The 24,508-nt window shown below is 36.8% G+C and overlaps 1 protein-coding gene across 1 annotated transcript in view; it reads left to right on the top strand.

The window, feature by feature from the left end:
* The first annotated feature begins 655 nt into the window (after positions 1-655).
* The window catches only part of VPS8 (VPS8 subunit of CORVET complex), a 98,374-nt gene continuing 74,521 nt past the window's right edge, over positions 656-24,508 (top strand). Inside the window, exons 1-17 of the mRNA XM_063306859.1 lie at positions 656-879; positions 1,960-2,028; positions 2,194-2,324; positions 2,658-2,751; positions 3,856-3,888; positions 4,783-4,837; positions 9,598-9,722; positions 10,056-10,142; positions 10,395-10,462; positions 12,855-13,008; positions 13,121-13,180; positions 14,428-14,535; positions 14,990-15,070; positions 15,939-16,109; positions 20,576-20,650; positions 21,152-21,187; positions 22,235-22,325. Of these exons, the coding sequence (XP_063162929.1) occupies positions 730-879; positions 1,960-2,028; positions 2,194-2,324; positions 2,658-2,751; positions 3,856-3,888; positions 4,783-4,837; positions 9,598-9,722; positions 10,056-10,142; positions 10,395-10,462; positions 12,855-13,008; positions 13,121-13,180; positions 14,428-14,535; positions 14,990-15,070; positions 15,939-16,109; positions 20,576-20,650; positions 21,152-21,187; positions 22,235-22,325 (1,588 nt within the window). The 5' untranslated portion in view covers positions 656-729. The remainder of the gene's footprint in view (positions 880-1,959; positions 2,029-2,193; positions 2,325-2,657; positions 2,752-3,855; positions 3,889-4,782; positions 4,838-9,597; positions 9,723-10,055; positions 10,143-10,394; positions 10,463-12,854; positions 13,009-13,120; positions 13,181-14,427; positions 14,536-14,989; positions 15,071-15,938; positions 16,110-20,575; positions 20,651-21,151; positions 21,188-22,234; positions 22,326-24,508) is intronic.

Genomic DNA, 24,508 nt, shown 5'->3' with positions numbered 1-24,508 from the left:
TCTGTCAGCTCCACTGTTCTCTTGACAGGGAAGCACTATTCCTCAAGAAACAGGTTTGTGGTTTAGTCCTCCTGGACTCATTACTTTTGTTAATGGACCCGTTCTTTGGAGCTGCTTCTGTTGTAGGCAGACTAGGTCCTGCTTTAATTTCATTACAGAAGATGCTCAAAACTGGGTTCTTCCCAGTCGATTTGTTGATTGACCAGATGCCATTTGGGTTTGAAGGCTTAAGTGAATAAAGATTTTGCTATGCTTTTCATTGCTTCATATTTTTATTTTTACTGTGGATGTTTTATTGTTTATTATCTTGTCTATCATGGATATTTTATTGTTTAATTTACTGTAGATGTTTTATATGCTACAACATTGCTAATCACTAAGAGTCTTATAGGATTTGGTGATATAAAAGTTGAATGAATGAACGAAATACTCCATTTTTGCCTATGCATGCTGGTATTTCACCTGAGACCACTGCTGTGGGTGTAGTCTCACAGCTGACTTCTGGATATTAGTGCATGTCTGAATCACAATAATATGTATCAACTATTTGTTTGCATATTGTAGAAGTACTGATATTCACTTTTATGTTAGTTAAGGATGCCATAAATTATAAATTAAGTTGTTGTTTCAATATTGTTAATTGCAGGCTGTGTCAGTTACAGATTGTTGGGGAGAAACCCTTTAAACCTTCTATCAACTGGCTGATTATTATTGCTGGAAGCAGGAAAGATGGAAGAAGCTTTCAAAACTGGAACTCAAAGCCTCGATCCAGATCAAGGCTGTTTCTCTATGATAGATGAATCAAGTCAACAAGAGGCCCCTTCTCCCAAATTATCTATTACTGAATTGAGCAAAGAGTTAGAATCAAAGAGCGAGCTGGTAAGTTGTAGGTATCCATTTCCATTTGCAGAACAAATCTTAATTAGGGACCACTGTGCATTGGGTGTGTGTATGTGGGTGTGTGTATGTGTATCTATTCTTTCTGCTTTCAGATTATTAAGTGTTCATAATAATGGTCAGAATAATTTTTATTTGTTTGAGTAACTCAAGTTTCTGCAATTAATTACTTTTTAATGTTGCTGATTCTTTAAACATCTGAATCAAACCATAAATACACACATACACACATGTACAGTGCCGTGCATATAAAGGAGCTTTCCTGCCATGGCTCTCTAGAAGAATTTGAAATGTGATATTGCATATACATACTGCTTGTATGAGATTCATATAACAGATCAGAAAGAAGCTGATAAGTAGCTATAGATGTGAAAAGAAGTCTTAATAACCAGGGAATTAAAAAAAATAATGTGTGTTCATATGACATGCTACACCATGGTTTGTTTAAGCAGTTTGTTGCCTAAACTACAATCTCTTCAGAGAATTTTGTTTTCTTTTTTGGGGCCTTTGAGTCATTCTTGACATCTGGCAACTCCCTGGACTAGCCCCTGCAGTTTTCTTGGCTAGATTTTGGAAGTGGTTTGCCATTGTGTTTTTCCTAGGGCTGAGAGTGACTGGCCCAAAGTCACCCAGCTGGCTTTGTGCCTAAGGTAGGACTAGAACTCGTGGTCTCCTAGTTTCTAGCCTGGTGCCTTAACCACTGCATCAACTGGCTCTCTTAGAGAATGTCTTGAACCATAAGTCATTGTTTACTAACCAGAGTGCTGAATTCACACAAGACATGTCTAAACCAAGCAGCAAAATGACTTTGAATGATGTTTGAACCCACCCTTAAAAAGGCAAGCTGACAGTGCTTCAGGGTGCTATATGATCAGAAACAACCTATACCTAGTTCAGATTGTTTATTTTTTTTTAACTTTCCTTTAGGAAGTATCAGTTTTTAGGAAAAGTCATCTCCAGAATGAGAACAGTAAGGAACATGATAGATTGCATTACGGAAAGCTGATGGCTTATATCATGATAATAAAGTTTAAAGATACTGCTTTTCATTTCTTCATCTAGATTGATGACAAGGAATTTGATATTCCTCAAGTTGATACTCCTCCAACACTAGAAAGTATTTTAAATGAAGTAAGTTGCAAAGTGTGGTATCCATTTCCCCTTCACAAACATTCCCAGACCTGGTCTAACAATACTAGCTTAAATGATACTATTACTGTCTTGTGAGTATAGATATAGATTTACTAGAAAATTATATATATATATATATATGTGTGTGTGTATCATTTCATTTAGACTGATGATGAGGAAGAGCCATTTGTTCTTGAGGATCCTTCTCTTCTGAACATTGATAACATTGACACTCATTCATACGATACTTCTTCAGTAGCCAGCTCTGATAGTGGAGATAAATCACACCTAAAACGGTAACTGTTGGCAGATTAATTCAGATCTTTTGAGTATCAGAATTGTGCATATGTGGAACCAATGGACAGTGATTCTGGATTAGATTATTAGCAACTATTGAATCATAATTATTAACCTTTTAAACACTGTGGAAGTGCCTGAATATTGCACCATCATATTTGTCACTGTGATTATGTAGATGCAATTTCAGGGGTATGGCAGAGATTTTGTGATTTCTGCATGATTTTTTTTTAAAAAAACTTAGTCTCTGTCAAACTGTTGAAACCTGCTGCATTACTTGGTTTATTTTGAAAATAGAATAAAATACTATTCTGATTTTATTGCTTACATAGGAAGAAAAAACTTCGTGATTCTTTCTCCATCCATGGCTCAGTTATACGACTGTCACTTTTGAAGGGCATTTCTACCCAAATAGCATCTGCAGCAGTAAGTTCCTTTTGTCTTTTCCTTCATGCTTGCCCATTGTGGCAAATAAACAATATCAACAATACACTAATTTGGAGTAAAATAATTTTCTTTTTACTGCAAGTCCTGGGATTTTGTAGTCTTGCTGTTGTGGCAAAATGGAGCTGCTGTCTGTGCAATAAGCAACACTTTGCAAAAAAACAATAAAAGGCAGCTTCATTTATATCATTAATGTTTTTGTTTGAATGGTTTCCATAATAGAAGTTATTCCTACAGTTTTTGGCAGAGATACTTTATTGCTGTACAACATATTAGGTAAACTATGTTTGGATAAACTTATTTCTTCTGTACATTTTATTGTCCTGAAGGTGATGGGACTGGAGAGGAGGAATAACTGAACAACAGTGTAATTAAAAGAAGCAACATATTTTAATTGGGAGGACACTAATTTACTTCTGTACAGAATAGCTGTGGTTAGATCATGATTCTTGGAAAAGAGGCTAATTGAGCATCTTCTAGCTGCTAGCTGCATGACTATAGCAATAATTTTGACATCTATACAGCCTGCTGTAACCATTGAAGATGGTCCATCCTGTACAGTATGTTCAGCTCTAAATAAAAAATTGAACAGTTACATGGCCAGAGAGAGTAGATTTCAGAAAGCAAATTGGTAAACCTCAGATAAATTACTTGATATGAAGATAACATTTTATTTTCATGATAAGCCTCGTGATCCCCTAATCCATGTATGGACAGAAAATTAATTGGGTGTATTGATTAATACCTCAATAGTCAATGATTTTTTATTTCTAATTAGATAATAATTGCATCAAATATATTCTACACTGTCCTTATTTATGTTGCTAAAATAAAGGCTGGTATCAGGGATGGATGTTTATGTGAGAGCCTTGTTCAGCTTTGATACTAAGTTTTTTTCTTAGCCTCAGGATTCTTCAGGTATGTATATTTTGTTCCAGACTATGATTGGTAGATTTGGGAATTCAGATTTAAAAAAATGAAGTGGATCCCATAAGTCCAAAGTTATACCACTTTACTTATTCTGTATTTTGAAAACAATTGCTAATATTTTCATTCGCTCTCTATTTTTTGTTGTTGTCATTGTAGGCCAAAGTGGATGCAGGTTTACCCACTGCAATTGTAAGTTTGAAAAGAATTATAGAATTCTTTGTGGTTGATATTTGTTTAATACTAATTTCCAAATGCTATGTACACTCATTTTATAGTATTTGGAATTCATGTTACTAAGATATATCTGCTTTTCTCTTTGACAGAATATTTTGGTATACCTAATATAAATCAAAACCTTTAATCTGTATTCATAAATACAGGTTATAATTAAACTATATACAAAGCAAAGAATCTAAATGCTGAATTCAATTAATTTGTAGTATTCAAGTAATGTCATGTTGCTTATGACAAACAACAGAGGCCTTGTTTGGGGCATAACAATAATTTATGTTTTAGCAATATGTGAAGAAGTCTTGGGCTTATATACTCCTCTCTCCTCTAGCAACATGTCGGTGAAGAGGTCAGAAGCTTTCATTTCCATTTTTAAGTTGATGATCAACCCTGGACAAATTTTGGTTACAAATTTTTGTTTAGTTACAGCCAACTTCAAAATATGATTTATTATATAATCCATAATAGAATTAAATATGGTTCAGGATTTATATGAAAACAATTCTTAATTGACAGAATTAGTGAAAGCTTCTAGTAGAAATTCCTGCATTCCACAAAAGGAGATGTACATTCTCAAAGCTCATTTATATAATGGCAAATCATAGCTCAGCATTACATCCAAGTTAGTGAGCAGGTTTTCATAAAACAATTGTAACATGGTTACAATTATAAATTCTTTTGAGTCCGGTCTGCTTTTATAAGTTTAGTTCCTGCATACTTAAGTATCTTTGATTTAGCTGATGCTGAATCTTTATCATTCCCCCAGATTTGTAGGTTCTAGAATCAGTTCCTGCTTGTGGTTTTTAGTACTCATACACTGCTTGAAATCTCAATAAATTTTGCTTGGTTTAGGCAGCATCAAGTCTCATAGCAGTAGGAACATCCCATGGTCTAGCTTTGATATTTGGTAAGTATGAGTACCTGCTGATCTCTTACATACTAGAAGCTCACTCTTGTTCTGTTTACACAGCACACTGAAGCACAAATAAAAATCCTTGCTTTAGCCTTGAGTATTGTCTGCATCCAATCTTTAAGGTATTGAGTGTTTTATTGAGTGTTTTATTTATTGAGTGGTATATCATGCAACTACAGACATTTGAGATAAGTGAGCAAAATATGGTGCAGTTAACTATGTGTATGGTGTCATGTGAACACAACCTTTGGGAATCTAATCTCTGTGGAAGTCTTTGAATAACAATATCAGCAAAAATACATCTGAGCATATAAATTAGTATGCTCAGTTATCTGGAACTTCAGTTTAATAGGAAATGCTACATGGAAGTAATACAATATCTTATTGAATTATTTCTTGGTTTCCAGGAGTAAAAATAGACGTAAGTTGAAATAAGAGGTAGCTTTGGGCCATTGCTTCCATTAGTGACTCTGAAGATACCTTGTTTGGATGCATTATTTTCCTTACCTTACAAATACATTGATGTCTCCATGCCTCAGAGAAACTGATTTCAACAGACCTGTTACCGAACAGAGATATTTTACTGGAAATAACAGTATATGGATTCTGTCTATTTTTTTCCATATTTATTTTTGGCATTTCTCTTTCAATCTTTTTCCTCATGGACTGAGAAGGCAAAGGTATAGTATGATGCATTTTGCATGTAATCTGCATGAACGGCTGCACACATTAAACTGTGCTACAATAATGCTCTGAAATGCAGAGATAATAGGCTACAAAGGCCTTATATTCATTGCAAGCAGTAGATTCTGGCCTGGGGTGTAGCACTTTAAGGCAAAATCTATATGTAAGAATTGGAAACTATTCTGCTACTGGTAAAAATATGTCTTGCAGCCTTCAGTTCTGGAATTATAACTTAATTTCAGTTTTAGAAAAAGAATCAATAAGTAAAATACCAATTTTGTGCAGAGAGGGCATGTTGCGGACCTCGTCTGTAAGAGAATTCCATCTGGCAGGGTCCAGGAGGCGGGCCTTCTCTGCAACAGCTCCCGCCCTTTGGAACACCCTTCCCCCAGAAGTGAGGTTAGCCCCCTCCCTCCTGGACTTCAGAAAACAGCTGGAATAGTGAGGGGAAGAGCCATTCTTGGGGCTGGCTGATTCCCTAGTTCTGTGGGAACAGTTTATGCCCTTATGGTTTGAATTAGATCCACCGTGGCTTGGATTTTATTGCATTTTATTCTGATTGATTAATGGCTGTATTTATGATTTTATGGAATTTTAGTTGTTTTTATTGTGAACTGCCCAGGGTCCCCCATGTGGGGGAGATGGGCGGTGATAAAAATTTGATAAATAAAATAAAATAAAATAAATAAATAAAATACCAATTTTCACAGATTTCTATAGATATATTAGTGCCTTCTGGAAGTATATGAAATTCATTCCAATTAATTGAGCAATCTGATGATTTACCCAACTTTCTACTACATCAATACTTTTTGGTATGGAATATACATAATTATCCAGAAGACATAATGTATCTTTGGCATATAATAATTTGTGTTCAGTACTAGATGCTTCTGTGCTCAGAATGTCGCCTGATATGGTTCCAATGTTAAATATAAGATAATAAAGGACATCTTTTGAAGAGTTCTGATAGATGAAGAAATAATTCCACTTCTAATAAAATGGCAGTGGGATTGGACTACCACATAATTCAATTAATAATAAAAAATAAGGAAATCCATATTTTGTCAAAACTTGCATTACTGTATATTAAAGAGTTTTTCTGCATCCAGTAAAACTATCACTGCTGATCCAGTTTTTTAACTGTATTTCCAAATTATTGGCTAGTAATCTGATATCCAAAGCTTGTTGCATTTTTATAAAAGCAGATCATACAGAATAGATAATCAAAAATAGTGTCATCTGTAGTCTGTGTGCCAGAGCCACTAGGAAATATTTGGCAACATATTTAACAAAGAAATCAAGCCATAGTGTGCAGTATCAACAGATTTTTTCCAGTTGGAAAACAGCAAAATAAAAATCACAATGAAAGAAAAACCTATGAAAGAAAAACAACTTTTAGTATAGGGTCTTCCAGAAAGGATGTCCTGGAAGGGGTATATTACAGAAATTCCCCAAGCCATGTGGCCCATCTTCTTCTCAAGAATATGAAAAATATCTTAAGGGGAAAAAAAAGATTGCTAAATTGGTCCAAGACCAATCCAATTTTCTTCAGCCTCTGAATCAAAACATTTCTTCACCCCTTGAATTCGGGACAAACAAACAAAAAATTGTTTGAAAAAGAAAATAAAAATTAATTGCAGTCAAATGAGCCTTATTATTTCTACAAAGAGTGATCGTTTCCATCCTAAATATCTTCATTTGTTTTCAACATTGTTTCAACACCTGCAATACATTGTTGGTCAGAATCTTCAAACTGAATAATTCTTTTTTTCATGAGATCAGTAACTAAGGCTTTTAAGTCTACCATTTTCTGATTCAGAGAGTCAAGTATCTGCTTCTTTCCTATCGAGTCTGTTTCACTTGATCAACTGCAGTTTTCATCTCCTGAGATTCAGTTCTAAAAGGCTAAATCAGAAAAGCGAGATCTTTTAAAGTAAGAAGCAACTCTACAGAATTTTCTTTCTGCTTTCCTAGTGGCTCTCCTGTAGATCAGGAATACATTCAGCTTTTTCAACAGCAGCCTTTGTGGCTTCAGGAGCAGCTATTATCCCTTGGACATAGAGGAAGGAGTGAGAATTCCTGCTTTTGCCTGTCTTCTCAACTTTGTATCTATAAGTTATCACCACAGAATTATAATTTAAACCAAGAAAAATAAAATAAATAAAAAGGAGTAAAAAGTTGAGGAGATAACCTCTTGTGGAGAATCTGGAATTGTAAATCAGAACATCTCCATAGCAAACCAGAGGTCATTGTGATGGCTAAACTTGTTCTTTGTAGCCTTTTTATTGTGACTTCCCCACAGACTTCCCTGATGTAGATGTAAGTATTGGCATTTTAATAGCTTTTTTCTGGAAAACCTAAAAAAACTTCTAACATATACTTTATAAAGCAAGTGGTGATTAGGGACTAAAATGTATGCCTTGTGTGATGATTATGGACCTGTAAGGTTTGTGTGTTGTGTATTTAATTTTTGGTGGTGGCAATGTTTTGGTCTTTTAACAGTGTAAATTGAACACAACTCTTTTAGTTACCTTTGGTGTTAGCATACGCAAAGTCAAAACTTATTTTTGCATTTGAGGCTTCATGTACTTGCAGAGGAGCTGACTGAGAAGTAGTACCTGCAGTGTTCCTGTTCAATCAGCTTGTATTCCCCGGTGGATTTCTTTTAGTCTGATGGTGCTGTTAAGATGGTGGTGTCATTTTGAGTTAAAATATTAAGCCGTATGATTATATGCATCTTTGATCTATACTGAGTCTAAAATACATAGCATTTGCACATAAATAATATATTACTGAATTTTTATGATACTTCACCTTTGATGCAGTTTCATAGATACAGTTGGGTATATCTGATAAGGTTTCTAGGTCAATGGCAAGTTTAAAAAGATGCTGTGACTTTATAAAGATTGAAAAAGAGTAGACATTAGAAGAACTTATCTGAGGGACACTATAATTAATGGTTTTAAAAAATCTGCAGCAGGTCCAGGAAGAAAAAGTCCCTCTCCACCCCCTTCCCCATCTCTGTCCCAACAGAGTTTGTCCCACAGGGTGACTGGAACAGTTGTCATCCAAAATTGTCCTTGAAGCTTGACTGAAATGTATTTAAAAAGCAATTTCATGCAAAACTGTCAAGAGCTGATCATCTACTGATGGCTACTGATTTGCAGCTGTTAACTAACCTAATACCAGAAGATGTATTTTCGAAAAGTGTTTGAATTGAAAGGCTGGGATTATTCCCCCTCTCAATGATTTATATATCATATTCTAGTTATGGTTGGATTTGGCTTTCATCTTTAAATTGTATAATGTTTGCTTTTACTTTTTACCATCCGCATAAGCGTCTTTCACCACAGAGTTCATGCCCAGCTTAGATATCTTCAGAAACTATGATTATGCAAGCCAGAAAAGTAAAGTGTGAAAGCCCATAGCATGTTGTCAAAATGTTGGCAATTGCACCATCACTTTGCTCCTAGGAGCCTATATGATCAGTAGGGTAAAGGGTGACAGATAGATTAGAGGAAAGGTCTTCACATGCTGGCCATTTGTCTGTGTCTGACCTGGCCTGTTGTTAGTGAAATTAGTTTCTGTGTTCAAGAGGCAAACTCTCTTGCTTCCCTCTCTTCAAGAAGCAGTTTAGATAGAAGTGAGACCCTTCTTCCCTCATGTATGTCTTAATAAATCTAATTTTTACTTCAAACATAATGAATGTCTGTTGGCATTCACTGATAGATGGGCTAAGCCCATACTCTGCATCCAAGACATCTATGTTATGAGCATTTTTAATATAGTTGTCTTGGATGCGGAGTGTGGGCTTAACCCTATTTTCAGGTGGACTCTCTGCTACTTAGTTACTCAATATTCTTCCATCTCCCTGCTTATGTTCAAGAGCACTTGCTCCTGCTGAATTCAAATCTGCAACACCAAACCATGATTTGAGTAACTGAACATGTTTTTAACTGAGCCAATTCAATTTGTATGGATCTACTCTTTTCTAAGTTTCAAATGTTAATTGATTATAGAGTCTTTCTTTCTTTCCCTCTTGCTGAATAAAATTATGTTCTGTTTAGATCCTAACCAGGCACTTCGGCTTTGCCTGGGCAATACTGCTGTTGGTGCACAATATGGGGCTATATCTGCTCTTAGCATCAACAATGACTGTTCAAGACTTCTGTGTGGCTTTGCAAAAGGACAGGTAATAATATATATACAACACGGTTACACAGGTAAACATAATCCCAAATAATTGTGCAAAGGATTATACAGTCAATTTGTAGAGAAGGATGATTTCCAATACATAGTTCATTATTCCTCAGCATTTGAAAAATGCTTCCCACTGTTCTTTCTATTGTATCTATCATATTCCTTATTGTAGAGTTCTCTGAAAAGAAAGAAAAGGGATAATTTCATTCAGTAATCTATAGTTTCATAAGTTTCATTCATAGATGGTTTGGAAGATATCTTACAGTTCTCATGTTTTAATGCTAAGAGTTTGTATTACAGAAACTTAATAATCTTTTGCTTATAGATTACAATGTGGGATCTGGCCAGTGGAAAGCTGTTGCGATCAATAATAGATGCTCATCCTCCAGGGACTGCAATTTTGCACATTAAGGTAACAAATAATTTGTTCTGTCTTGTAAGCTACACTTGTGGCATTAAAAAGCTTACAGAGTATGAGGTCTTTTTCACTAAAATAAACTGTATCGTTACAACAGCTGCTATAGTTCTAATCTTAGAATGAATTCTATCATCGTAGTTGGCATCATACGTATATGCCTAGTATAAGGGAAAAGTCATGATGGGAGAAATGGAAAGAAAGTAACTAGGCTTTAGAAAGAATTGAGGAAAATAATATTTTCTTTAGTTTACAGATGACCCAACCCTCGCAATCTGCAATGACAGTGGTGGTTCAGTATTTGAACTGTCATTCAGGTAAGAATATCTGCTTTTATTATAACATTTATTTATTTATTTGTTTATTAGATTTGTAAGGCCACCCAACTCAACAGTGACTCTGGGCAGTATACACACCAATGGTACCTGAAAGTGAAACAAAAATGGAAATGATCAGAGAACAAACTTACCCCATAGCAAACTGATATAGTACAGTCTGGGTGGATATACCCCAACCTATTGCAGAGCTTGAGGAAAAACCTAGGTTTTCAAGGCTCATTTAAGGATCGAGGCAATTCTTTGGAGATGGTTGTTCCAGTGGTGCTGTGAGAGAGAAGACATACTTCCTGGGTCCCATCAGATGGAATTCTGTCATTTCATCTCTTGGAACTCCTTGAAAAACAGGGAGCCCCTAAGATTGATGTACAGGGAGAGGCTGCATAGGGGCAATCTGATCCAAGGCCCTTGTTGCATGCCCATTCTAGGCAGAGTAAGGCCTTAGTCAGACTGCCTGTCAGGCCTTCAGGAAAATCCCCAAACTTCCTCTGAAACCCTCAGGTCCTGTCATGAGTACTGATGGTGAGCAGGAGGGGGCCCCTATTCAGGCGGAAAAATGCATGCGTAGTTTAGAAGCTTTGAATCTCCCTTCAAAGAAACTCAGGGCAGACCCGCCTTGATTTCTGGGTTTAATTGGTGAGGGTTTTCCCATGGCCTTTCAGTTAGCAAGATTTCTGTCTAGTAGAGTAGAACAATAAATGCTAGAGACACAAGCTACTGTCTCAGTGTGGTTCTTCGCTCTAAGATAGGACAGGTTCGTTAGTCTCTTGGGACGGACTGATCTAATAGGTTCCTCCAGGGGGAGCAGTACCAGCAGGCTGAAAAGTAACCAGAGAGTGACCATGACCAAGGAGTGATGGTAATGACCTCCACCTTCAAATCACGTCACGATTACCCTGAGACAAGACAAGAGATCTAATGTGTAATCACTTGTGTAAGTCAAGCCCTTGACAACTTGACTCAGGTCCACAGTAGCCATAGTAGCCATGAACTCCTGAGCCACTGCAGAATGTATGTCACACAAGGGCAAGTTAAAGTCTCCCAGAACTATTAGACTCCATTGCCAACTCAGTGACAGAGTTAAGCAGTCCAGGCAGGGAAGTCACAGTGCAGCAGGAAGGCTGGTACAACAACAACAAAATCAACTGCTCCCTAGAGCCCAACTTTAGCCATAGGGTCTCACATCTGGCTATGAAAGGTGCTAAGGCTTCCTGGATAGCAATTGCCACCCCACTACCCTGGAGTCGTAGTTAGTGCCACACTCAAAACCTGGGCTAGGCATATTGCATCCTTACAATGAAGGTTTTGAAGAATTTAAGGTAGTAGGTAGATGGATTATTAGCAGGAAACACCAGCAAGTTAAACTGGAAGTAAAAAAAAAATCCTAGAAGAAGACAGTAGTAAATGTATTGTGGCCACCTTATCAAGTTTGCACATATTGTTATATGTGTCTGTCACCTCAGTAAATAAACATTAACAGCAGATGACATGATGGATAGGTTAGCTGATAATCTTGAAGAGAACAATAAAATTTAAGATGATCTTGATAGGTTTAACCTGTTTACCGGAACTAACAGAATGAAATGAAACAGAGAAATGACACTAGAGAGTCAATCTGGTGTAGGGCTAAGATGCTAGGCTAGAAACCAGGAGCCTGTGAATTCTGGAAAGGAAAGCTGGTTGGGTGACTTTGGGCCAGTCACTCTCACCCCAACAGACCTCTTGGGGCTGTTTTTCTGGGGAAAAACAAGAGGCGGGAGCATTTGATGTGTACATTGCCTTGAGCTGACCAAAAAATAAAAGCAGGATAAAAGATACTATATTGCACTGAGAGGTTGAGCTAATTGGCCTAAAAGCCCCTTTTATCTCTGATTGCATCATTATATTTAGAGAGAAGTTCGCTGAATACTAACATTATTATGTTAATTATTTGTTATGTTATCTTCTAAGATTTAAAATGATATTTGACAACTAATGAGGTAATGAGGAAAGCCAATTCTGTTTGGATTTCTAATCTGATCCATTCCAATTGCTTTGTTTTATTGTTCTAATCAAATTTAGTTTTGATTACAGTTTATGTTTACTAGGTGGCAAATAATGTTTTCTTTACTAGCTTTATTTTTCTCAATAGTTCTCTACTGCTTCCGTGTTCTTAGGACCATATAAAGTGCTCTCAGGACCATATAAAGAGTAACTACAGAAGGGAATATTGTCATTATATTAAGTGCAGGACTCACAAATGCAATTTTGCTATCATTCCTGGGATGATATGCACCCCATTTAAATCGTATGGCTTATACAGTTTTTAAAAACGCTATGATTATATAAGGTGCTGTATGACATGTGTCTAAAGTTGTCATGTTCTCTGTTTTAGGAGAGTCATGGGTGTGAGAACATGTGAATCTCGCTGTTTGTTCAGTGGTTCAAAGGGAGAGGTTTGCTGCATTGAGCCTTTACATGCAAAGCCTGAACTGAGAGACCATCCTATCACCCAGTACTCTCTGCTAGCAATGGCTTCCTTAACAAAGGTAACCTGCTTTCCATAACAACCAATTTTAATAGTAATATTTGAAAAAGATGGTAAAACACTGAACTTAAGTATGATTATTATGTTATTATTATTACTATTATTAACTTCAGATTCTTGTGATTGGATTGAAGCCATCTTTGAAAGTGTGGATGACATTCCCATATGGTCGTGTGAGTAATTCTTTTAATTTTTTGCTTTTGTTCTTAGTGCTATTAATTTTAAAAATTTATACCCTGTCTATTCTCCAAAAAATTGTTAAAATTTCTTTACAAATAAACATTTAAAGTGTGAAACTTACATTAATATTAAGCATAAAATTCAGCAGCAGTGAAATATGCAGCAATCCAAATGATTTAAAAATTTAAATTTTAAATGATTTAAAAATTTAAATTTTGAATGATTTAAAAATATAAATTTTGAATGATTTAAAATTTAAATTTTAAATGATTTTTAAAAATTTAAATTTTAAATGATTTAAAAATAGCAGTTAATTAAAAGATCTGAAAAGAATTAATTACCATCTTATTTTAAAAAATACTGAAAATGAAATGGGCCTCTGAAAAGGGAATTTCAGGACCTAAGTGCAATCATTATATCTCACAAAGGTTGTTTCAGGAAAAAGTAGCTTGAAAATCTAACAGCTTTCTGTAGGCTTGCTAGAACTTTATAAAGTACAATATTGTTATAGAACTGGCATAGTATGGAGAACAGAACTTGCAAGCCTGGGAAATGAATGGAGCATCACATGTTTCTGAAAATTCCAAAAAGCCAGTCTGTATAAAATTGTACTGATCCCTCCCCTGTAAGATTCTTTTTCTACTGTGCATTTTGTTTATATTGTACTCTAAGCTAATCTTTATTATTGGATTTATATGAAGGTCATTTGCTGTTAAGATCATTTGATAGTCTCCTGTCCTGAGACTTCTGTGGATATCCTGATCCTGTGCTGCTAGGCATACCTAAGTTAATTGGTCTCATCAATGGGATGAGAGCATCTTCTGATGTGGTTGAGCTACTAATATAGTAAACTCCAAACTGAGCATAGCTTTAAAAAAAAATACTGTATTTAAATAATTATATAGCTTTGTATAGAATAAAGCTACACAATTACTTAAATCAGCAAATCTTCCTAAAACTTAAAATATTTAAACATAAATTTACATGATTGGGCTCTAACCTGCTAGCAGCACCTACTTAATTTTGGCTGCTCTTGAAAACTTGGATTGAAGATCACCAAAGAATACTAGGGCTGTCTAGAAAATGCCAAAAGGTGGCAGTGGCAAACCCCAGCCCATGAAGTTGCCAAGGATTCAGCTGAACTCAAAGGCGACATGAAGGTCTTACATTTTTACATGCAGCACTTCTTTTCTTCTATGGTGGTGACAGTTGAATCTCCCCCCCCCCTTTTTTTTTTAAGATGGAACCATCTAGTGTCCCACTGCTTGCCTGGTATTTTGTTCCTGTCCAAACATCTGTGAATCCAGTGCTTGCCTTCTGTCGAGGAGACGTTGTCCATTTCCTTCTGGTAAGGCTCAGGATATCCATCAACTTTGAAATTTGCTTTTCTAAATACTTTCCATCAGAATGAATGGAAATTAATTTGTTGCACTTGGTCTTGAGGTGCAAATGGCTGTATTTTGAAATGAGTGTTCATATGTGCTAGTTGGTTGAAAATGAGAACATTCCTATTATTAACAAAGGCTGTTGCAAACCGTAAGATCACACTGTTAATGATATTTATGCCAATAATGCCTGGAACAATTGTTTTCTGGATGATTCAGAGTTTGCACTACAATTTATATTTTGCATTTGTCTTCTCTTTCCATTATGTAAGTGTAATAAATATAGTTATTTTTGAGTTATATTGTAACTTCTACTTGGTGTTGCTTGCAAAGGCTAGTAAGTTATAAAATGAAAAGCAAAGAATTTTTATTTGCAAGGGAGATGTCAAAGAATAATAGGACAAACTTCTCCATCAGGTAAAAAGAGATGAATCTGGAGCAATACATGTTACAAAGCAGAAGCAACTACATCTGCATTATGATTTAATCAATTTTACAGTAAGTATTCATATTCTGTATTTAAGTAGAAAACGCTAATATTTTCTAGCTTGAAAGGAAATCTGTATTTCTCAGATTAAAGAGACTTGAGATCTCTATCAAAATCAGATTGAGGAGATTTATTTACTCTCTTAATAATTATTTAATAATAAACCCAATGTTGAGATACATTTTTGCCACTTCCACTTTGCCATTTTTCCTGTGTTTCCAAACTCTACTTGGCAGCAATATAACAATTCCTCATGTTCATTATAGTAATAGAAAAGTAATCAAATTAAAATATTTGTAGAAAGTCTAGGATGAAATTATCTGAATATGCAAAAATACACATAATAAACAAGGTAGCCATGTCGACTGTAAGGGTGTTCAGAACCTGTGTTAGTGCAATACCTTTACTAGGCCAGTTTAAATCACAAAATTGAGTGTAAACTTTTGAGTTTTCAAGAATTAAATATAAGTTAAGATCAAGGAGATGGCTGATGTATATGTCATAAATCTATATTTAGTTATATTTTTGATGGAAACTGAGTGTAGTTTCCTCAGTTTCTCTCATAGGAATTAATTTCCAGTTCCCTGATCATCTTTATTGTCACTCTTTGCATCCCTTCCAGTTTGTCTGAATCCCCCTTAAAATGTGGTGCCTAGAATTCCACACAGTATTAGGTGAGGTCTTACTTCTGTACTTCTCTTGATGCAGCTTTTCTGAATCCCTTGGTGGTTGTGACATTACTGTACAACCTTCGGACTTAATTGTATAGTGCTGCTAGCTTGCCCTACTTGAATATTATGGTTTGGAAGTCTTAGTTAATATACAATGACATCACTGTTTTAATGCAAATTGCTATTTCTTCTTTTTGCTTTCTTCCAGTGGATAAATTCCCATACAATTGTGCTTCTAGACAGTGTGGAAAAGTTACATGTGATAGATCGTCACACACAGGAGGAGCTTGAGACTGTAGAGATATCAGAAGTGCAGTTAGTATATAATAGCAGCCACTTCAAATCATTGGCAACAGGAGGCAATGTTAGCCAAGCATTGGTATGGCCCAATTCTGTTTTGCTTTTGTAGCATTCTTTTCTGAAATTTGGGGTGTCTTGAAATTTTACAATACAAAGAGGTATAATTTTTTGTTTCATTCTATATATGATGTCTGCTCTATCTGCTATGTAGTGTAACCTGGGTCCTGCTGCACTGTAAGTGATATGCCACTTTATTACCCATTGTAATAACAAGGGGCATTCCTTTCTCAAGGTGTTGTATAGGAAATTGCTTTAATATAATTTCACACTGTAACTGCATGTATATACTTTACAATGTATTGCTGATACATAGCCATCATGTGGGACGTCACATCAAATGTACCCATGACAACAAACATAACTTTTGAAAGCCCCTCACCACAAAGGTTAACCCAGTTTTACTAGCCTTGTTGCTAGCACTGGCATAAAATTCTCTGTGCAGCTGGGTACATCCCCACTGTAAGTGACTTTCAAATGTTACTGTAGCTGTACTATCTACTTGAACCATGGATTTACAGGAATATGATTATCTGACATGTATAGCCAGACTAAAGAAATCAAACTCTACTTTATGTTTCTGAAATATAGCCTGCTTTTTAGAGGGTCAAGACATAGGCAGTTTATAGCTGCTACATGTTACAGAGAAGCTAACAAGAATTTCTTCCTTCCCTGTTCAAGTACAAACTCTTAAACCTGTGTTTAAATCTCTACCACTTTTCACTTACATATATACTGACAGAGATCAGAGGGATGAGAAATGAAAAAGGCATAGCAGTTAACATTTATTACATTAATTTTAAAAACTTATCTGTAGCTTTCTGTCATGTGAAAAAAATAGGTCTCTGTTCAGGTTCCTGCACTCTGAACTTCAAGAATGAAATTTAGTCTCCTTATTTAATAAATGCTAGTGGTCAATTAACCTGCATCCATTTATTTATTTATATTATTTATTTATTATTTCGATTTATATAACCACTCATCTCAAATTTATGACTCTGGGCAGCTAACAACAGTTAAAAACGAGAGAGCAGTAAAGCAATTATGCGTGTGTGCGTAAAAACAGTTAAAACTGTATGTACAGTGTGTATGTATGTATGTATGTAAAAACAGTTTAAAACAATTTTAAAAATTCCCTTCTCACCCCTATGGGTGGTATGTGTCTTCTTCAACCTCGGGTCCTCTACCAGAGGCCTGGGAGTTTGAGGGTTCTGCACAGTATCTTAGCTGTTCCTAGCACTGCACTCTTCTAGACAGAGAGCTCTGATGTTGCTCCTGGGATCTGTTGGAGCCACATTCCCAGCTCAGGGGTCACAGCCCCAAGTGCCCCTACCACCACTGGGACCACTTTGCCTTTCACTTTCCACATCCTCTCTAGTTCCTCCTTCAGGCCCTGGTACTTCTCCAGCTTCTTATACTCCTTCTTCCTGATGTTGCTGTCACTTGGCACCATGTTGCTGTCACGTGGCACCACTACATCTATCACCACTGCTGTCTTCTGGTCCTTGTCTACTACCACAATGTCTGGTTGATTGGCCAGTACCTGCCTGTCTGTCTGGATCTGGAAGTCCCACAGGATCTTAGCCGTGTCATTCTCCATGACCTCCTGTGGAATCTCCCATCTTTTGGAGGGTCTAGCCCACACAGTGCAGATGTTCCTGTACACAATGCCAGCTACTTGGTTATGTCGTTCAGTGTATGCTGTTCCTGCCTGCATCTTACACCTTGCCACTATGTGTTGGATTGTCTCTGAGGTCTCTCTGCACAGTCTGTACCTTGGGTCCTGTCTAGCGTGGTAGACCCCTGCTTCTATGGATCTGGTGTTTAGTGCCTGTTCTTGTGCTGCTATGATCAGTGCTTCAGGGTTGTCTTTTAGTCCAGCTCTTTCCAGCCACTGGTAGGATTTCCCAAGGTCAGCCACCTCAGCTATCCATCAATGGTACATCCCATGCAGGGTCTTGTCTTGCCATGGCACTTCCTCTGCTTGATCTTTCTTCCATGTCTGCTGCTACCTCAGGCATTCTCTCAGCAGCATATCTTTCGGTGCCATCTTACTGATGTACTTCTGTATGCTCTGTATGCTCTCATCCAGGACAGTGGCTTTGACACTCACCAGACCCCGCCCACCCTCTTTCCACTTGGTGTATAGTCTCTGGGTATTAGACTTGGGGTGGAAGCCTCCATACATTCTGAGGAGCTTCCGGGTCTTCGCATCAGCAGCCTCCATGTCCCTCTTTGGCCAGCTCACTATACTGGCAGGAAATCTGATGACTGGCAGGGCATACATGGCATGGATCTTGTTCTTTCCATTGAGCTGGCTCTTCAGGACCTGTCTTACCCTTTGGTGGTTCTTGGATATTGCTGTCTTCCTTGCCTCCTCATTGTGGTTCCCATGTGACTGTGGGATACCAAGGTACTTGTAGCTGGTCTGTGTGTCTGCTCTGTGGCCCGCTGGTAGTTCCACCCCATCAATCTTAACTATCTTCCCTCTCTTTAATACCATCTGGCCACACTTCTCTAGTCCGAGTGACATCCCAGTGTCCTCACTGTAGATCTGTGTCAGATGGATCAGTGAGTCAATGTCTCATTCACTCTTAGCATACAGCTTGATGTCATCCATGTAGAGGAGGTGGCTGATGGTAGTTCCACTCTTGAATTTGTATCCATATCCAGTTCTTGTGATAATTTGGCTGAGGGGGTTCAAGCCCATGCAGAACAGCAGTGGGGACAGTGCATCACCTTGCTGTATGCCGCACTTGATGGCCACTTGTGTGAGCTGTCTTGACTTCCAGTGTTGTCTTCTACAGTCCCACTGAGTTCTTGAGGAAGGTCCTGAGTGTCCTGTTGAATTTGCATAGCACCAGGCATTCACAGATCCATGTGTATGGCATTGAATCATAGGCTTTCCTGTAGTCAATCCAGGCTGTGCTCAGATTGGTCTGTCTAGACCTTGAGTCTTGGGCAACTGCTCTATCTATGAGCAGCTCTGGTGTTCCTAATGCCCTTATGAGCTGTGCTCATGTACTGACCCATATGCTCCCGCAGCTTGGTGGCTATGATACCTGTTGTGGGGACGCAGGTTATTGGCCAGTAGTTGGCCAGTGTTGTTCCCTTGTTGGAGTCTTTCATGATCAGCACTGTCCTACCTTGTATTAGCCAGTCTGGGTGGGAGCCTGCTGCTAGCAGCTGGTTCATCTGTGCTGCTAGGCATTCATGCACTGCTGTTAATTTCTTTAGCAAGTAGGTGTGGATCATGTCTGGGCCAGGTGTTCTCAGGCTCTTCATGTTCTTGACCTGCTGTTGGATGTCTGCTACTGTGATGGTGACTGGTCCCTGCTCTGGGAGATCTCTGTGGTCTGCTCTCAGGTCCTGCAGCCACTTTGCACTGGTATTATGTGCCTTCTCTTTCTCCCATATATTCTTCCAGTACTGTTCAGTTTCTGCTGGTGGTGGCTCTGCTGTTACTGTGCTGTTGCACTGCAGTTGGGTTAGGGCTAGGCATATTTGAGGTAGGCAGGTGAAGTGTTAGGGGATCTTTGCCCAAGGACCCCTACTGGTAAGGTAGGTACACCTGGGATTTGAACCCCAGTCTTCTGCTTCAAAGGCGGCATTGTAATCACTACACTATCCAGCCGCTCGATATACTGTATATATATAGATCTAGATCTATGTAAAAACACTTAAAAACGATAGATAGATAGATAGATAGATAGATAGATAGATAGATAGATAGATAGATAGATAGATAGATAGAGATCCAGCCGCTCGCTCGATCTGTCTAGATCTAGATATACGTAAAAACAGTTAAAAACTGTGTGTGTGTGTGTGTGAAAACAGTTAAAAACAATATGTAGATATATACGTAAAAACTGTGTGTGTAGTAGAAAAAACCTAACACACTTATAATCAGCAGCCAGGGTAAAAACAAACCCACCACCACCAAATCAACATGACAATTGCATGGGCTCTGGCATACATCTGGATCTCCAAACTTGGTGACAAAAACATGTCTTCAAGGCCTTGTGAAAGGCCTGCATGGTCAGAGCAAATCTAATCTCTGGGGGAAAGATGCTCCAAAGGGTAGGTGCCACAACAGAAAAGGGTCTCTTCCTGGGCCCCACCAAATGGCACCCCATAATAGATGGGAACCAGAGCATGCCTCTCCTGTCAGAACTGATGAGATTAGTAGATATAATTGTGGAGAAGTAGTCCCTCAAATAACCCAGCCCCATGCTGTGTTTATGGAAATAGTTTCAGTATATTAGCAGTTTTCAAGTGTGGAGTGTAAATTGATGTTAAACAGTTAAATGCTCTTCTTTGCTTTATGTATTATGCAGCAAAGACGCTAAGGATGAACTGCTGATATATTTGGCTTGTCCTGCTCCATTTATAATTAAATGTATGGATATTCTTCATACCTGGCTTTTTACCAATAACAATATAAGCCATGTACTTTTGCATTAAATAAAAATATTCTGTGTTTCTTAGGCACTGGTGGGTGAGAAGGCTTGCTACCAGTCAATCAGCAACTGTGGTGGTCAGATTTTTTATTTGGGTACAAAGGTAAGTCTGTCCATGTTAATTCTCCTTTATCACTGCACTTATTATTTACTGGGCCTGTTAGCTGAGTAAATCACCTGCTCTTTAGTCAGGTGATTTAATTCAAATATATTTTCATAACATGATATGAACATCTCTACATAGATTTGTTCAGTTCAGGTAACACAGCAAGCTTGAATTAAGCAAAATTAGTAATGAAGACTTTTGAACATTTTATCACAGCTGCTCTAGAGAAGGAAAGAGAAAGAAGAACATATGATTATGAGACTTTAGGAGGTTGTTATTGTCAGCAACTGAAAAATAGTCTTCTTTGACCTGGACACCTTTGAGATACATTGATTTCAACTCCAGTAATTCCCCAGCCACAATAGGAGAAAGCAAATTTAGCAGACGTGTGAAAAGTTGATTCACCATTCTTGTACTACTTAAGTTGCCACAATTATTGCTAATAGACTCTTGAATAAATGTGTGTTACTCACCCTTTTTCCTTTCCTCTGCTTTCAGTCTGTTCATGTTTTGACACTGAGGACCTGGAGGGAGGTAAGTGAGGAGAGAAGGAAGAAGTTACCTTTTTTTTCATGGCTTGATGAATATTGCTGTCTGTGAGAAACATTTTCAGATTAAATGTACAGATTGTTGAAGAAGACATCAGTATCCTTACTTCAGTGTATCATTTTTACTAATACAATGTCTTAAACCAGTGTTTCTCAAACTTGGCAACTTTAAGATGTGTGGACTTCAACTCCCCAGAATTCCCCAGCCAGCTGTTATCTCCAGTGATAACCTGTCAAGTTAATTCCATTTGGAATTTGTTGTGTAAATTTTATTTCAGACTGAAAGAACGCATATATAATTATTTTAATTAGTATTGGTGTACTATACATCTGGATTTTAGATTATATTACTTTTAGTTTAAAATGATTATTCAAAATTGTTTAAATTTCAATCTGGCTGGGAAGAGAAGATAGGAATTTTTTAGAATTATGCATCCTTAGATGATGATATGATCAAATAGTGACTGTTAAAACCAATTAATTTAAATCAGTTCAACAAATGGCAAAACAAAGCTTTTGATTTTATCATCCAAATCGGTCCAGATTGGTAACTGTTTTTAAAACAGAGTTAGCTAGTTGGTTTTAATTTGAATTTTAAACAAAATACTGCTTTCCTCAGAACAAGCCTTTAGAATGCTTAAGACAAAAATAGAATCATTACAACTTTGTGTTCAGTTTATATTATCCATGTTCTTACTGAATATTATTTATCTATATTTCTGTCAGCCTCCCAGGGAGACCAAGCATGACAAAATGAGCTAATTCTACTTTATTGTAAGGCTACATTAACAGACTCTTGCAAGTCTGAAAGTACAAATCTCCCGCCATCTCTTTTTAACAGCCTGATAAGTTAGGGTGGAACCTTTCTATGTTTCTTTCTCTACCTGTTAATGCAGCTGCAGACTCCTCTGGCTTTTATCTGATGATTCCCTAGGCAGCATCTCTTTCCCTTATCTCTCAGGGTCATTCCCACATACCAATAACAATTTCTGACATAATTTTTAAAATGGTTATTTTGTACTTTTTACTTTAGAGGATCGATCACCTTCTGAAACAAGAATGTCTTAATGAAGCATTGGCTTTGTCATGGTCCTTTCATGAAGGGAAAGCCAAAGCTGTTGTGGGTAAGTGTATTTACATCTAGTAACAGCAATCTTTTCTGCTCCTGGGTGCCATCATTTTGTTTATTTATTTATCATATTTTTATCACCACCCATCTCCCCCATACAAGGGACTCTGGGCATTTGCGCCCTTATGATAGTTTGGATGATTTCCTACGATCTCCCAAAAATCTCACACGGTTTTTTTATTATGAATCATATGTAGGTTTCTTGGTGCTCTCTGACCATAGTTGTTTTCTTGCAGACATTTCATTACCCCGTATTTCATTTCTTCTGCAAAAAACCGGCCAAGCTCAGACAGCCCAAGAACCCAACATTCAACCCTGAGTTACATGTATTCTGTACTATTATAAACATATGGTATTTTATTATGGAGGACCAGAATGCCTCTTCAGAGCCTAGCAAGCCCCTTGCTGCTGCTGCTGCTGCTGCTGTTGTTTTTTCCTTTTTATTATGTTGTTATAAATCTTGATACATTATATTGTTTCAGTACAGTGATGTTTATTTAATATGATTAAAGATTGTTATCATTCTAAAATTTAAATAGCTTGTAGTATTGAGAAAAGAGAAGAGAAAAAAATATTCTGTCAATATTAATTACAATTTAGGGTATCAATATTACAAACAAAATTATTTGGCTTTTTCATCCAGAGTTGAGTATAACATTGGAAAAAGCAGCACTATGACTCTTACCAAAGTATTTGTTGTATAATAGAAGTTTTGATTTTAAACTGATTACTTAATATTAAAGTCTCCATTGTATTGTTACTTGGTTTGTGTATGTGTGTGTGTGTTTATTTACATGTTAATAAAAGAAAAAAATAGATAAACAGCAAATTTAACAAGAATTAAAATACCAAAAAGTAGGGAAAAAAAGGAAAAAGGAAAATAAAAAAGAACTATTGGGTTTCTGACTCCCCCTTTTTTATACATCTGCTAATTTGCAATTCTTGTAGACATTTAGACCCCCTTAGAAAGCCAGACTGTAAGTGATTATACAACAAACACTTTGATGCAATTTGTAGTGGTTCCTTTTTCAATGTAATATTGAACTTTGGATGAAAAATTAAAATAATTTTATGCTTGTAATATTTACATCCTAAATTGTAATTAATATTAATAGAATACTTTTCTCTATTTTCAACACTCTAAGTTATCTAAATAATAGAATGTCAATAATCTTCAATTAACATTGTATAAACATCACTGTATTGAAACAACATATCAAGATTATCAACAACATATCAAGTGTATCAAGATTTATAACAACATAATAAAAAGGGAAAAAAGTCAATGAAATAATATTGTTATTCCCCTGGGTAAAGGGAAAGATAGCAAGAGTAATCGCAAAAACTACAGGGAAATTAGCTTGTTAACTGAACATGGAAAGCTGTTTGGCAGAATTCCAATCAAAAGGATATGAGAGATTTTATTTTTTGTTCTTCGTCATGTATGAATGTGGGAAATAATGTTTGTTAACATTTTGTTGACTTAGAGAAAGCATACAACACAGTGAATAGGCTTGAATTATGGTATGTTTTGCCTGCGTGTGGAATTCCAGTTGGTTGCTGAATGTATTGAGCAATATATAGTAGAAGTAAAGTTTGACAATAAGTGGCATACTTAGTGAATGGTACAATACTGGGCAAGGAGTAAATCTAGGCTGTTGATTTTCCCTTGGTTGTTTGAGTTATTTGTCAGTAAATGTTATAGTAGCGGTGTGTTGCTTGGGAACATTAATGTTTGTATGCGGATGATGCAGTGTTCTTGGATGGGAACCCAGATGATTTGGAGCAAATGTGAGATAGGTTATATGTGGCAACAAAGGGTATGGATCTGAAGATTAATGAATCAAAGAGAAAAGTAGTGGTGTTTGACAGGGAAAATGGAGTGAGCAATAGCAAATTATTCATAAATGATGAATTTGTGTACTATGGTAGAATGCTTGCTAAAGAAGGGAAAATGCATGGAGAAATGGACAGTATGTGGTAGGCATGTATGCAGTAAAACAAGTGTATGTGTGGCGGGAGAGATAGCCTGAAGAATAAATGGGTGCTGAATGAATGTGGATTGAATACAAAAGAAAGTGTGGAAGAAGTGCGTTGAGGTGGTTTGGTCATTTAGAGAGAAGGTACAGAAACTTGCACTTTCACTCCCCTGCATAGTTTCATTAGCTCCACTCCACA

Source organism: Candoia aspera, chromosome 6 (assembly GCF_035149785.1).
Source record: "Candoia aspera isolate rCanAsp1 chromosome 6, rCanAsp1.hap2, whole genome shotgun sequence".
NCBI lineage: Eukaryota > Metazoa > Chordata > Lepidosauria > Squamata > Boidae > Candoia > Candoia aspera.
Note: the sequence above shows the minus strand (reverse complement) of the source record. Positions and strands in the feature narration are given on the sequence as shown.